Source organism: Phascolarctos cinereus, unplaced genomic scaffold, assembly GCF_003287225.1.
Source record: "Phascolarctos cinereus isolate Bilbo 61053 unplaced genomic scaffold, phaCin_HiC Scaffold_4;HRSCAF=312, whole genome shotgun sequence".
Lineage (NCBI taxonomy): Eukaryota > Metazoa > Chordata > Mammalia > Diprotodontia > Phascolarctidae > Phascolarctos > Phascolarctos cinereus.
In genome coordinates this window covers 326998589-327012924 of record NW_027555847.1, presented here as the reverse complement: position 1 = coordinate 327012924, position 14336 = coordinate 326998589, and the positions used below count along the sequence as shown (strand labels likewise).

The window sequence follows — 14336 nt, the reverse complement described above, 5'->3', positions numbered from 1 at the left end:
AAATACAATTGGCCAGTTGGAAAAAAAATACACTGAAGAAAACAAGTCCCTAAAAAACACAATTGGCCAATTGAAGAAGGAAGGACAAAAACTAACAGAAGAGTACACTGAAGAAAACAAGTCCCTAAAAAACACAATTGGCCAGTTGAAGAAGGAAGTACAAAATCTAACAGAAGAGTATGCTGAAGGAAACAAGTCCCTAAAAAACACAATTGGCCAGTTGAAGAAGGAAGTACAAAAACTAACAGAAGAAAACAATCTGTTAAAAACTAGAATTGGACAAATGGAAACTAATGTCTCTATGAGAGAGCAAGAATCAGTCAAACAGAAACAAAAAAATGAAAAAATCGATGAAAATGTAAAATACCTCATCAGTAAAACAACCGACCTGGAAAATCGACTCAGGAGAGACAATTTAAAAATTATTGGACTACCTGAAAATCATGATGAAAAAAGAGCCTGGACAGTATCTTTCAGGAAATCATAAAGGAAAACTGCCCAGAAGTCCTAGAACCAGAAGGGAAAATAACCATAGAAAGAATCCACCGATCACCACCTGAAAGAGATCCCAAATTGACAACGCCAAGAAATATAATAGCAAAATTCCAAAATTACCAGATGAAAGAGAAGGTGCTGCAAGCAGCCAGAAAGAAAGAATTTAAATATCATGGAACCACAGTCAGGATTACACAGGACCTTGCAGCTTCTACATTAAAAGACCAGGGCATGGAACATGATATTCTAAGGCAAAGGAGCTTGGAATGCAGCCAAGGATCAATTACCCAGCAAAAATGAGCATCATTTTTCAAGGGAGGAGGTGGATATTCAACGAAATAGGAGACTTCCAAACTTTCCTGATAAAAAGACCAGAGCTCAACAAAAAATTTGATCTTCAAGTACAGGACTCAAGAAGGACTTAAAAAGGTAAATGGGACAGAAGGATACAATATGTGTTAATAAGGGGGGGCTGTTTAAACCCCTACAAGGGAATATGAGACTTGCAACCCTTGAGAACTGTATTGTTATTACACCTTGTTAAAGGTATACATAAAGAGGGTGGATATTAGTTGACTTTGATGTAATGATAAAAAAAATCTAATCAAGTTTAAATGGATCCAAATAAGTGGATCAATCTAATCTTAGAAAAGTACTGAGAAAGGAGGAGGCAGACAAGGGTAAATTACATTACAGGAAAAGACACAAAATCCTATTACAGCAGAGGGAAAGGGGGGGAGCATTGTTTGAACCTTACTCTCATCAGATTAGGCTCAAGAAGGGCATAATATAATCAGTTAGGTATAGAAATCTAACTTGCCCTATAGGCAGTAGGAGGGAAAAGGGGAAAGAAAAGGGAGGGGGGAAAGAAGGGAGGGAAAGAAGCAGTAAGACTAAAGGGGAAGAAAAGGGAAAGGGATAATAAAAGGGGGAAGGGACTGAAGGAGGCGTGGTCAAAAGCAAAACACTAGTGAAGGGGAGAAAGGAAAAAGGAGAAAGAAAGCATAAATAGGGGGAAAAGGATGGAGAAAAAGACACAGATAGTAATCATAACTGTGAATGTGAATGGGATGAACTCTCCCATAAAACGGAAACGGATTGCAGAATGGATTAAAAATAATCCTACAATATGTTGTTTACAGGAAACACATTTGAAAAAGAGTGACACATACAGGGTAAAGGTAAAAGGCTGGAGCAGAATATATTATGTCAGCTGAAGTAAAAAAGCAGGGGTAGCAATCCTGATCTCAGACAAAGCAAAAGCAAAAATAGATCTAATCAAAAGAGATAAGGAAGGAAACTACATCCTGCTAAAAGGCACCATAGACAATGAAGTAATATCATTACTAAATATATATGCACCAAATGGTATAGCATCCAAATTCTTACAGGAGAAGTTCAGGGAGTTACAGGAAGAAATAGACAGCAAAACTATACTAGTGGGGGACCTGAACCTCCCCTCTCGGCAGTAGATAAGTCTAATCACAAAATAAACAAGAAAGAAGGTAAGAAGGTGAATAGAACATTAGAAAAGTTAGGTATGATAGACCTCTGGAGAAAACTGAATGGGGATAGAAAGGAATATACTTTTTTCTCAAGTACATGGCACATACACAAAAATTGACCATGTACTAGGGCATAAAAACCTCACAATCCAATGCAGAAAGGCAGAAATATTAAATGCATCCTTTTCAGATCATGATGCAATAAAAATTATATGTAATAAAGGGCCATGGAAAGATAGACTAAAAAAAATTGGAAACTAAATAATCTAATCCTAAAAAATGATTGGGTCAAACAACAAATCATAGAAACAATCAATAATTTCATTCAAGAGAATGACAATAATGAGACAACATACCAAAACCTATGGGATGCAGCGAAAGCAGTTCTTAGGGGAAGTTTTATATCTCTAAATGCTTACATAAATAAAATAGAAAAAGAGGAGATTAATGAATTGGGCATACAACTAAAAAAACTAGAAAAAGAACAAATTAAAAATCCTCAACTAAACACCAAATTAGAAATATTGAAAACCAAAGGAAAAATTAATAAAATTGAAATTAAGAAAACTATTGAACTAATAAATAAAACTAAGAGCTGGTTTTATGAAAAAACAATAAAATAGATAAGCCTTTGGTTAATTTAATTAAAAAAAAGAAAGAAGAAAACCAAATTACTAGTATCAAGAATGAAAAGGGAAGCTACCACCAAGGAAGAGGAAATTAAAACAATAATTAGGAATTATTTTGCCCAACTATATGCCAACAAATTTGACAATCTTAGTGAAATGGATACATATTTACAAAAATATAAATTGCCCAGATTAACCGAAGAGGAAGTAAAATACTTAAATAACCCCATCTCAGAAAAAGAAATTGAACAAGCCATTGATGAACTCCCTAGGAAAAAATCTCCAGGGCCAGATGGATTTACATGAATTCTATCAAACATTTAAAGAACAATTAATTCCAATACTATATAGACTATTTGGGAAAATAGGTGAAGAAGGAGTCTTACCAAATTCTTTTTATGATACAAATATGGTGTTGATACCTAAACCAGGAAGAGTCAAAATAGAGAAAGAAAATTATAGACCAATTTCTCTAATGAATATAGATGCAAAAATTTTAAACAAAATATAGCAAGTAGATTACAGCAACTTATCACAAGAATAATACACTATGACCAGGTAGGATTTATACCAGGAATGCAGGGTTGGTTCAATATTAGGAAAACTATCAGCATCATTGAGCATATCAACAAAAAACCAACAGAAACCACATGATCATCTCAATAGATGCAGAAAAAGCTTTTGATAAAATACAACACCCATTCCTATTAAAAACACTAGAAAGCATAGGTATAAATGGAGTCTTCCTTAAAATAATAAATAGCATATTCTAAAACCTTCAGCAAGCATTATATGTAATGGGGACAGGCTAGAAGCATTTCCAATAAGATCGGGGTGAAACAAGGATGTCCATTATCACCACTGTTATTCAATATTGTACTGGAAACCTTAGCTTTAGCAATAAGAGAAGAAAAAGAAATTGAAGGCATTAGAATAGGCAAAGAAGAAACAAAGCTATCACTCTTTGCAGATGACATGATGATATACTTAGAGAATCCTAGAGAATCAAGTAAAAAACTACTTGAAATAATAAACAACTTTAGCAAAGTTGCAGGCTATAAAATAAACCCACATAAATCATCAGCATTTCTATATATTACCAACAAAGCCCAACAGCAAGAGATAGAAAGAGAAATCCCATTTAAACTTACTGTAGACATTATAAAATATTTAGGAGTCTACCTCCCAAACAAACCCAGGAACTCTATGAACACAATTACAAAACACTTTTCACACAAATAAAATCAGATCTAAATAATTGGAAAAACATCAGTTGCTCATGGGTAGGCCGAGCTAATATAATAAAAATGACAATCCTACCTAAGCTAATTTACTTATTCAGTGCCATACCAATCAAACTACCAAAAATTATTTTATAGAGTTAGAAAAAATAATAACAAGATTCATTTGGAAAAACAAAAGGTCCAGAATATCAAAGGAACTAATGAAAAGAAATGCAGGGGAAGGTGGCCTAGCAATTCCAGATCTTAAATTGTATTATAAAGCAGCAATCATCAAAACTGCTTGGTACTGGCTAAGAAATAGGGAGGTGGATCAGTGGAATAGGTTAAATATGCAAGACACAGTAGTCAATGACTATAGTAATCTATTATTTGATAAACCCAAAGACCCCAGCTTCTGGGATAAGAACCCACTCTTTGAAAAAAACTGCTGGGAAAACTGGAAAAGAGTATGGCAGAAACTAGGCATAGACCCAAATCTCACACCATATACCAAAATAAAGTCAAAATGGGTTCATGACTTAGATATAAAGGCTGATACCATAAGTAAACTGGGAGAACAAGGAATAGTTTACCTATCAGATCTATGGAGAACAGAAGAATTCATGACCAAACAGGAGATAGAGAACATTATGAAAAGCAAAATGGATAATTTTGATTACATTAAATTGAAAAGTTTTTGCACAAACAAAGCCAATGCAACTAAGATTAGAAGGAAGGTAGAAAAATTGGGAAAGAATTTTTACAACCAGTCTCTCTGATAAAGGCCTCATTTCTAAAATATATAGAGAATTAAGACAAATTTATAAGAACACAAGCCATTCCCCAATTGATAAATGGTCAAAGGATATGAACAGGCAGTTCTCAGATGAAGAAATTAAAGCCATCTACAGTCATATGAAAAAATGCTCTAAATCACTATTGATTAGAGAAATGCAAATCAAAACAACTCTGAAGTACCACATCACACCTATCAGATTGGCCAACATGGCAAAACAGGAAAATGATAAATGTTGGAGAGGATGTGGGAAAATTGGAACACTAATACATTGTTGGTGGAGTTGTGAAATGATCCAACCATTTTGGAAAACAATTTGGAACTATGCCCAAAGGGCTACAAAAATGTGCATACCCTTTGATTCAGCAATAGCACTTCTAGGGCTATATCCCAAAGAGATCAAACAAATGGGAAAAGGACCCACATGTACAAAAATATTCATAGCAGCTCTTTTTGTGGTGGCAAAGAATTGGAAATTGAGAGGATGCCCATCAACTGGGGAATGGCTGAGCAAGTTGTGGTATATGAATGTAATGGAATACTATTGTGCTATAAGAAATGATGAACAGGCTGACTTCAGAAAAACCTGGGAAGACTTATATGGTCTGATGCTGAGTGAAGTGAGCAGAACCAAGAGGACTTTGTACACAATAACAGCCACGTTATGCATGACTAAGAATGTTAAACTGAACCCTTCTCAGCATTACGAGGATCTAAGACATCTCCAGAGGCCTTGAGATGGAAAATGCTGTCCACATCCAAAGAAAGAACTATGGAAGTCGAATCACTCTCACTTATTTTTACCTTCAGTTGAGTTTTGTTTCATCTTTCTGATGATTCCTCCTATTGGTTTTAATTTTTACTTACAACTTCACTAATGTGAAAATATGTTTAATGGGTATGTAAATGTAAAGCCTATGTCAGATTGTGCACCGTCTTGGGGGGGGGAGAAAAAGGGAGAAAAAATTTTCAACTCAAAAGCATATGGAAAAAAAAATTTTAAAAAAAAGTAAATATAAAATAAAAGGTTAGACTAAAAAAAAAAGAAATGTACTTGAGTTTGAAAATCTCTTGGCAAAGCCAGATAGACTAGCACTTCACATTTGTCATTTGGGGGTCTGTATTATTTAAACACCATTTTGATAGGTCCAGAGACTTACATTAAAGTGAACTCAATATTATAACAAGCTGTGTTTACATTAAGCTTTATATAGATTTATAAAATTTGATTTATTGCTTGATAACTTTCATTATTATCAAGAGTAGTAACACAGTATAAGTCATAATATAAAGCATGGATTTGAAACAAAACTTAAAGAACTACCAGAATTATACATTCAAATGAGTGTCATTCCACAAATAACCTTAAAATCTGTTCGATTTATCCGTCAATCCCTTTGGTTCCAATCCGGCACCTTGACTATCTTTCTTATCACCTCCCTCTCTACTGCACTGCCACCACCCTACTTTGTGAAGTCATTATCTCTCACCTGTGCAACTATTACTGTGGAACACTCTCATTACAGGTTTCCCTGTCGCTGGTCTCTCTCCTCTCTTCCAGTCTATCCTTCACAGATGCCTATGTGTGGTTAAGCAAAACAACTTCATCAGCCATCCCAAAAGGTATGTTTCCTTTGTAGTGCTCAGGTTCTGCTCCAGAAACTTTCAGTGACTACTTATTTATCAACTAGAAAGTGGAACCTCCCATACTTGGCATTTAAGGCCTTTGAATCCTTAATTTCCTTTAAGGCCAAACTCAAGAACTCCCCACAATGAACATTCCCTAATTCCCTGAGCATTCTCTCTTTATGCTTTCAATACTTTGGGGCTCCCCTTTATCTACATTTAACTCTTGGGTATATATATATGTCAGATTCACACATTCAGCACAAGGTCTTAAAATATAGTTAAGTATTTCATAGGTATTTGTATTGAGGACTACTTACATGTATTCCAGCAATAAGGCCTGTGGCTACCCTGCCTGTATCATCGTCATTTAACCGCCAGAGTCTTTGATTTGTCCATGTGTAACTTCACACCTCTGCCTACCAGTGACATACTGTAACAAATGATCTCTAGGTCCCCTTCCAAATCCTATGATCCAATTCATTCCTCAGACTATTGTGATACAGTAGAAAAAGCCACTAGCTATAAAGTTACACAATCTGGGTCCAGATCTCACCTGTCATCTCGACCCTGTTAAAGTTATTGGGCTTCAATTTCCTTATAGGTAAAATGAGGTGTTTGGGTTACCTGACCCCTTAAGGGCTACTAGCTCTTGAGCTTTATTATTAACCTGATATGGAATTTTGAAGTATGAATACCAGAGGGCAGTTAATAAAGTGCCAAAATAACACCTTTTTTTTGCCTGTCATATGAATTGAATTTTTCATTTCATAAAAAATACTATTCAAAAAGACAAGCATAAGCACAAATATCACACTAATAAATTAGCAAAAATGATCCAATCTGGTATCTTTCTCATTAAAACTTCCCAGCCTTTTATTTTATTTCTTTATGGCTTCAAAGAAAAACTTTTAGTCCTTTTACCTTCTTGCTTTTGAAAGCATGGAGAACACCCTTGTGTCCTCTATTTCACTCTGTTGTCCTTCCATAGAATAGGTGCAGGAGAAAGCAAGTCTGCATGTCACGTTTTCCTTCTATTATCATCATTATCACATCCAACTTATCCTTCATTTTACATACATTAGTATTTTGCTTAGCAAAGCCCAAGTAACTTAAGCTCACTAACTGCTTTTCAGTGTGTAATTATTTTCTAAAAGAATCTGGATTTTTTATCAGGATAGAATGTTTTAAACCAGAATTTTGAACAGCTTAAAGACTGGTTTATTGACAGCCTCTTATGCTTTTCCTTCAGTTTGTTTTACCTGTGTTCCAAGTAGAATTTTGTCTTATTGCAAAGCTGCAAGTGTACACTTACTAATTTCATCCAGGAGTCATTCATTTTAATTTTTTTGTCACATAATAAAGCACTTATATCAATATTCACCTTTAATACTAATAATTTTAAACAAACTACAAAACAAACCAATACATTTCTACATAGTTGTGAGCTGTTATTCAACTGGCTAAGCCATGAAGGAAACATATAGTAATAACTAATTTTCCATGACAATAATCTTAAATACATCCTAGCCAACCTACACTTAAATTAAGACCAAGTGAATATCTGTGGCCAGGATTTTAAGTTGTTCTGGTAGCACATTCCTATTTCTTAAAACTCAACTACTGAGTTAAAAAACAAAAATTGAAAGATATAGAAATGGCTTCCAATTGATTACTGATAAAAAACAGCTCAATGCATTGTAGTATCAGCCACACTTTACAAATTCTAAGGCTGAGCATCAGTTCTGTTAAGTTCTTATGTGTAAATAGAATTTGGGCTGAATTTCAATTTCTATATTATGATAACCCTGTTTTACACTGCTGTTATCTGTAATGTAATGTTTATTATTAGTTTTAGAATAAATTCCAATAAAAAAGAAAACATTACCTATGTACCTTAGGATTGGAGCTCTAGAAGTAACTGGAAGGGACTTTAGGGACTGTCTAGTCCAACCCCTTCATGTTAGAGGTGAAAAAACAGGCCTCAAGAGATTAAATGACTTGCCAGTGGTTGCCAGGTATGAATTGACAAGAGCACGAATTTGAACAAAGGTCCTCCAACTCTAAATCTAGGGCTTTTCCATTGGACCACATGTGTACTAGTCACTAATAAAGTAAAATACACACACAGACAAGTATTAGTAAGGATGACTTCAAATATGGTTATAATCAAATATATTAAAAAGTTAATGTGTAATATTGTTTTTAATTACAGCATTAAAAACAAAGTCCATTTTTTTTGTATCTTATTATGCTTCATATAAAGACACTGAAGTCTACCGCAGATGTGTATTTGTACACATTTATAACTTAGCTTGTTGTTATTAAAAGTACATAGAACTACCCTGTATTCAAATTTGTCTTTTAGAGCAGAGGTGGCAAATGCCCTGTAAATACTCCCAAGTATGGCCTGAACCAAATGAAAGTAATTGGGAAATGTTTAACAGTAAATAAAAATACAATACAACATAATGTTACTTCGTGGTTGTCTAAGTCAATATGTGGCCAGCAGTTTGACACCACTGTTTTTGAGGAACAAAAGTCCTTAAACTTGTAAAAACCTATATTGTTGAATATACGTGTGATGTTTTAGGGGACAGAGGGTGAGGTTGGCCCTGTGATTTCATCTATGTGGGGGGGAGCCTAGGAAGATCAGTGACTTACCTGTAACCTGTGTTACCCTCTTAGTGCCCCAAGTCCCTACTCACAAAATGACCAGGGCATGGTAACACAGCTCATTATATTTCACAGGTAAGCCCTGAACCCAGATCTTCTGCACCTCTGGACTACCCCTATTATCTACTGTGCCTTTCACAATGAAGATTTCAAATATAATTAATTTTCCCACTATGATAAATTTGGAAGAAAAGGTCTCTTCACTCCTAGTCCACTTGACAGCAATGCTTCATATATAAGAAAAATTGTAACATATACAAAGATTATATATGTATATTTATATACTAATCATATAAAAGAGCATAAGATCACTTAGAATCATAGACTGTCAGAGCTGTAAGGCAACACAGAACTCCTCTAGTGAAACCTCGTATTTTATGTATGAGGGGTCCCGAGGCCCAGAGAGGTCACATGCTTTGCTTAAACATACATAGCTAATTATTGGCAAGCCCAGGACTAAAACCCAAGTCTCCTGACTCTAGGCTTGTATATGCAGATCAGCAACTCACCTGTAGCCTACTATTTTTTCCAATGGTCTTTTTTTTTCTTCAATAAACAATTACATTAAATTGACTTGAAAATTGCAAAGTACCATGTCCTTGCACTAAAATGTTTTATTGTAAGAAAACTCAGTGGGAAATGTGTAAAATAATAGCCACAGTAGAAGAAAATCAATCATATTCAAGGCTTTCTTATGCGTGGTGAAGTATCATTTTCCACCACACCACAATATCAAATGTTGGTAACTGCCTACTTTTGAAAAAATTTCACAGGACACAACTATTCAATGATGTTGTTTCAGGAAATAAGTGGGAATTAATTGCTTTCAAATTAAATAGACATTAAAAAGTTTAACTGTATTGCTGAAAGGCAGTATTGTCTTGTAAAGAGTATTGTGCTTGGGTTCAGAGGACTGGTTTCAGAGTCCCAGCTCTGCAAATTATTGCCTGGGTGATCTGAGGCAAGTCACTCAGCCCCTCTGGATTTAAATTTACTCATCTGGAAAACAATGGGATTGGATGAGATATTATCTGCACATCCTTCCAGCTATGACACTATGATAAAATAGAAAGAAAGGAAAGGGGAGGGTTGGGAAGGGTTGGTGTGGCTACAAGTGTGGAGATCTGGGTCTTACAGCTCTACAGACATAATATTCAGCAAGTAATGTAACTTCCCTGGGTTTTAGTTTCATCTGTAAAATATGAGACCTGGAGTAAATGAGTTTTAGACATGGGAATTTTCTGAATCTATGATCTCAATCTCTAACCAATACTAAACACAAAATTTCAACTTTTCTGTCTGATACTTAAACTTACCTGGCTTTTCAAACGACAACAGTTTACCTCATAACTGACAACATAGGGGTGATATTTTAAAAACCAAAATATTTAGTAGAGCAATTTTTTTAGGCAATGAAAAATAACTAGACTATATTTGCCAAAAGATTACCAGTAATTATGATAAAATGAAGTTTAAAATATATCTTTAAAATACAAACCCCCAAACTCCAACACTCCCAAAATATAGATTGGATTCTATTTTAAGCAAAAGGAACCACATTCCATACCAAAGACTATAGTCAGTAAGATGCTAGGACTGTGAATTACTAAGTTAAAATTAGTCAAACAAATATAATACACAAGTAAAGCAGTTCATAGAGAATAATAACTTATACAAAGAAAGTGAACAGAGTCATAAAGAAAACAGTTTAAAAGCTCACAGGCAAATGCAGTATTTTCACAGTTATTGGAATCAGTCAAATATTAAATAATTTACATGTTGTAATAATACTTTTATGCACACACACTACACTTATAGCAGAGCATTTACTTTAGGCTGACAAAGTAAAAGATGAAATACGGTTAAATATTATTTACATATTTCCAAAAGCTCTTAAAAACCTTTTTCTGAATGTTTTGTTTCTTTAAATAATAAAAACTTTCTTTTTTTTTGCAAATAAAAATATATTTTACATCAACGAAGGAAAAAAAATTGCTACTTAAAGGTCACCACTCTGTCCTTAAGTCATTCACTTGCAATTCCTATTCATGGGAATTGCACTTAACACATTAGATGGAATAAAAATAAAACTTAATCCTAAAAAAAAAAACAGGCAGGGCTATGAATATGCAAAATAACTGATGAAATGACATTATCGATCCACATATATCTTTTACATAACGAATCATGCTTACATAAGATAACCTTAAAATATGAAAAACTGGAGGCAAAAAAAAGTCCACAAATTTTTTAACCTTTTACTCAAAACAATGCATGATCAAATTAGATGTAAACATTTTAACTTTGTATTTTTTTCTTTGCATTTTCCACATGCTACATCCCCCACACGTTAAATTTTCCAGGCCTTTATTGTTAAATAAACAAGGGAGTTGACCTTATTATACAATGCTGAGAAATGTACTCATACTGAGAAAATATTTGCTTAAACATACATGTTTTGTGATTTGAATAATTTCCCATGCTGTAAAAGGCTTTTTCCTAATTGAATTCCTAAATATCTTTTCACCAAAGCCTACTCTGGTTCCATCTTTAGTTTCAGTAAGTTTGCTACGTTATAGTCATGACAAAAAGCAGCTTACACTGACGGGTGCTACATCAAAGATGCAAGTTAGCTTTTCATGAAACTACTAATGGCTTAAGGGATATTGAAAACAGAAAGGACCACCAACATGGGGCTCTGTCCTAGGTAAGCAAACAGCTTACCTAGGTTCAGGCCTGACAATGGATCTTTCATAATCACAGATGAACTGAAAATCATCTGACCTTCACAGCTTATTATACATACATATTATAACCGAAACAAGTGCTCATTTTGTCTGTACAATAAAACCAGTCCTGGTCTACAGACTATGAAGATAAAGTTTTATTAAGTCTCACTGTATTATAATATAAAGTATTATACTTTAGCTTAGGTGTTTAATAAAGAAATAAGTATAAAACATTTTTATAATTTTAGAGTTTAATTTTTAGCGTTAAAGGTTTTTTGTTTCACTGAACATAAAAAAGTCAGGATGAAGAGTCTTATTTTGGTGGAAGGTGCTGTTTGCTTTTGGTCTCATTAAGTCACTCCTCTTTTCAGGAGTAAGACAGTATGAAAATTAAATGAAAAGGCAATTTTAGAGGAACAGCTGTACTTTCCTAATTGCATGACTAATGTTCAATGTAAAAAGAGGACAGTAATCCAATGTGTAATTTAGCCTTCCTCCTTTTTGTTCCAACATACTAACAGTGAATGCACTGAAAACTCAAATTCACCTAAAAAGATGTGAATTCAAGGTACCCTTATAACCAACTCAATCTACTAGGGAAAACATTTTACTTTACTCTCAAGAGTATAAAAAGGAACTGAATTCCCAGTGGAAGATACAAACATTTTGTTCTGTAAACACAATCCTAGATTAACTGCCATCTTCGAGATGCAGAACTTCTTACAATCTGTCATGTGCAAATAACAGTTAACCACAAACTTTAAACAATGGCTGTGTATGAATTTAAGCCACATCCAGTACACCCGCAGCCACAAGTTGCCTTGAAAGCCAATCCAGTCCTTCATAGAGCCCCATCCCGCTCCGTGCATCACAGCCCTGAATATACCAGCTTCGACCACAGCAGAGTTTATGCAGACTAAGAAGTTCTGTTATTTCTTCTACTGAAAGGGCTCCTGCAACATCCTGTAGGAGATTTATAAATGTTCTGATGTTAAATACATTCACCCAAATAATATTTTCTAATTATTTTTGTTTTGGTCAAAGCTTAGTCCAAATTCTAAATCCAGATTTCATGAAAATTAAAACTACAAACAGATTCACCATGGCCAGGATTTGTTACAATCAACTGCATTACAAAGCAGGAGAAATTAGGTTTTTTGCCAAAAGTAAGCCAAAAAATATTTAAATGAACTTGTTGAAATATCACAAGGCAGTTAAGATTTGAGTTCTTTAAGTCTTATATACCAAGAAATTAGTTGATATAATTGTGATTTACAAAACTGTGAAGAAAATTTAACTAATAGATTTTAAAATAATTCAACTTGTAATGGAAATCAACAATAGCATTAAACTTCAAAATAAGAAGTTGCTGTATTATTAAATGTTTTGTCTCTCTGAGTTCCAATTTTAATAATTTAAGGACACACAGTTTCATAGCGCATAGGAGCCCTTCCAATGCTGTAGCATACATGATTTTCATGCATTGCTATGGATGAAAAACATTTATTCTATATTAACCAACCTGCTCACTGGTAAGCTAATCTGCTTCCTGAGGATGACAAGACAAAGTTTTCTTTCTCAAAGCCCTCTGAATATCTGGCAGAGCCTATCCTATCAGAGTTTGCAGTATGGTGACCAGGTCTTTGAAAGTCCAGAGTTACGTGAAAGCCACCATGAACACTAGAGAAGGATTTTAGTGGAGGAAGCAGTTCTTAATTTTGTCCATTGAAAAAAATTCTTTTTAACTCTTCCCAACTACATTAAAGGCACTGAATTCCTAAAGTCAAAGGAAAATGTTAAAAGACAGAAAGAAAAAAATTTCCGCAGCTGGCCATCTCCATACCTGTTTATTTGCAAATATCAGCAGCAAAGCATCTCTCAGTTCTTTTTCTGTTAACAACTTTGCGAGTTCACTATGTGCTTCACTTATTCTGTCTCTGTGACTACTATCAATGACAAATACGACAGCTAACAAAAGAAAAACAAGAACATTCACTTAAATAAATGTAAAATATTATTGTCAAAAAGTAACTGTAACTAAATGAGCCAAGTACTTTTAACAATACATACCACTTTCTGCCTGGGATCTGAATACCACCTCCATTTGCCAGATAAAATATATTTCAGAACTTAGTAAAGCTAAAGTTATTGCAGTCAATAAAACTTTGTGAAATATCACACGAGAAATATTTTCTACAATATTCAATTCAAAAACACTTCAAAGCACTTTAAAAATATCAAAAACACAGCCCCAGGAGTGAGTCATATAACCTAAGTCTTGGTTCTTGCACTAATTAACCATTATGACCTTCAGCAAATCACTTATTCTTACTTCCTCACACCTATAAAAATAAAGATGTAATAGATCAACTCTTTGCCTTTTGAAAACTAAAATTCTATTCTTCTATTTTTGAAAATTAATGGTATCTAATGTAATAACAGAGAACAAAATTCAATTTCTGGTATTCTCTAAAATGGATAGGGTGCCAGCTTCAAAGCCAAGAAAAACTGGGTTCAAGAACTACTTCCGACACACACTGGTTGTGTGACCCTGGGCAAGTCATTTTAACCTCTCTAGGAAACTCACCAAGACTCTAAGTTGCAGACAAGGTGCCAACTTGAATTGGTGGAAGAAGTTAACTCACCAAGGAGCTTCA

At 34.2% G+C, this 14336-nt stretch overlaps 1 protein-coding gene across 7 annotated transcripts in view; it reads right to left on the bottom strand.

The window, feature by feature from the left end:
• TRIM23 (tripartite motif containing 23) overlaps positions 1-14336 on the bottom strand; it is a 100383-nt gene that overhangs the window by 32242 nt on the left and 53805 nt on the right. For 5 of the 7 annotated variants that reach the window (XM_021007273.2, XM_021007274.2, XM_021007275.2 and 2 more), the window contains 2 exons: positions 13523-13647; positions 11195-12642 (listed from right to left, as the gene is read on the bottom strand). The exons of 1 other annotated variant lie outside the window; for it this stretch is intronic. In XM_021007273.2, the coding sequence (XP_020862932.1) occupies positions 12463-12642; positions 13523-13647 (305 nt within the window). In that variant the 3' untranslated portion in view covers positions 11195-12462. Of the gene's footprint in view, positions 1-11194; positions 12643-13522; positions 13648-14336 lie in introns of those variants that run through there. One more of the 7 variants, XM_078153167.1, reaches the window with a different exon arrangement.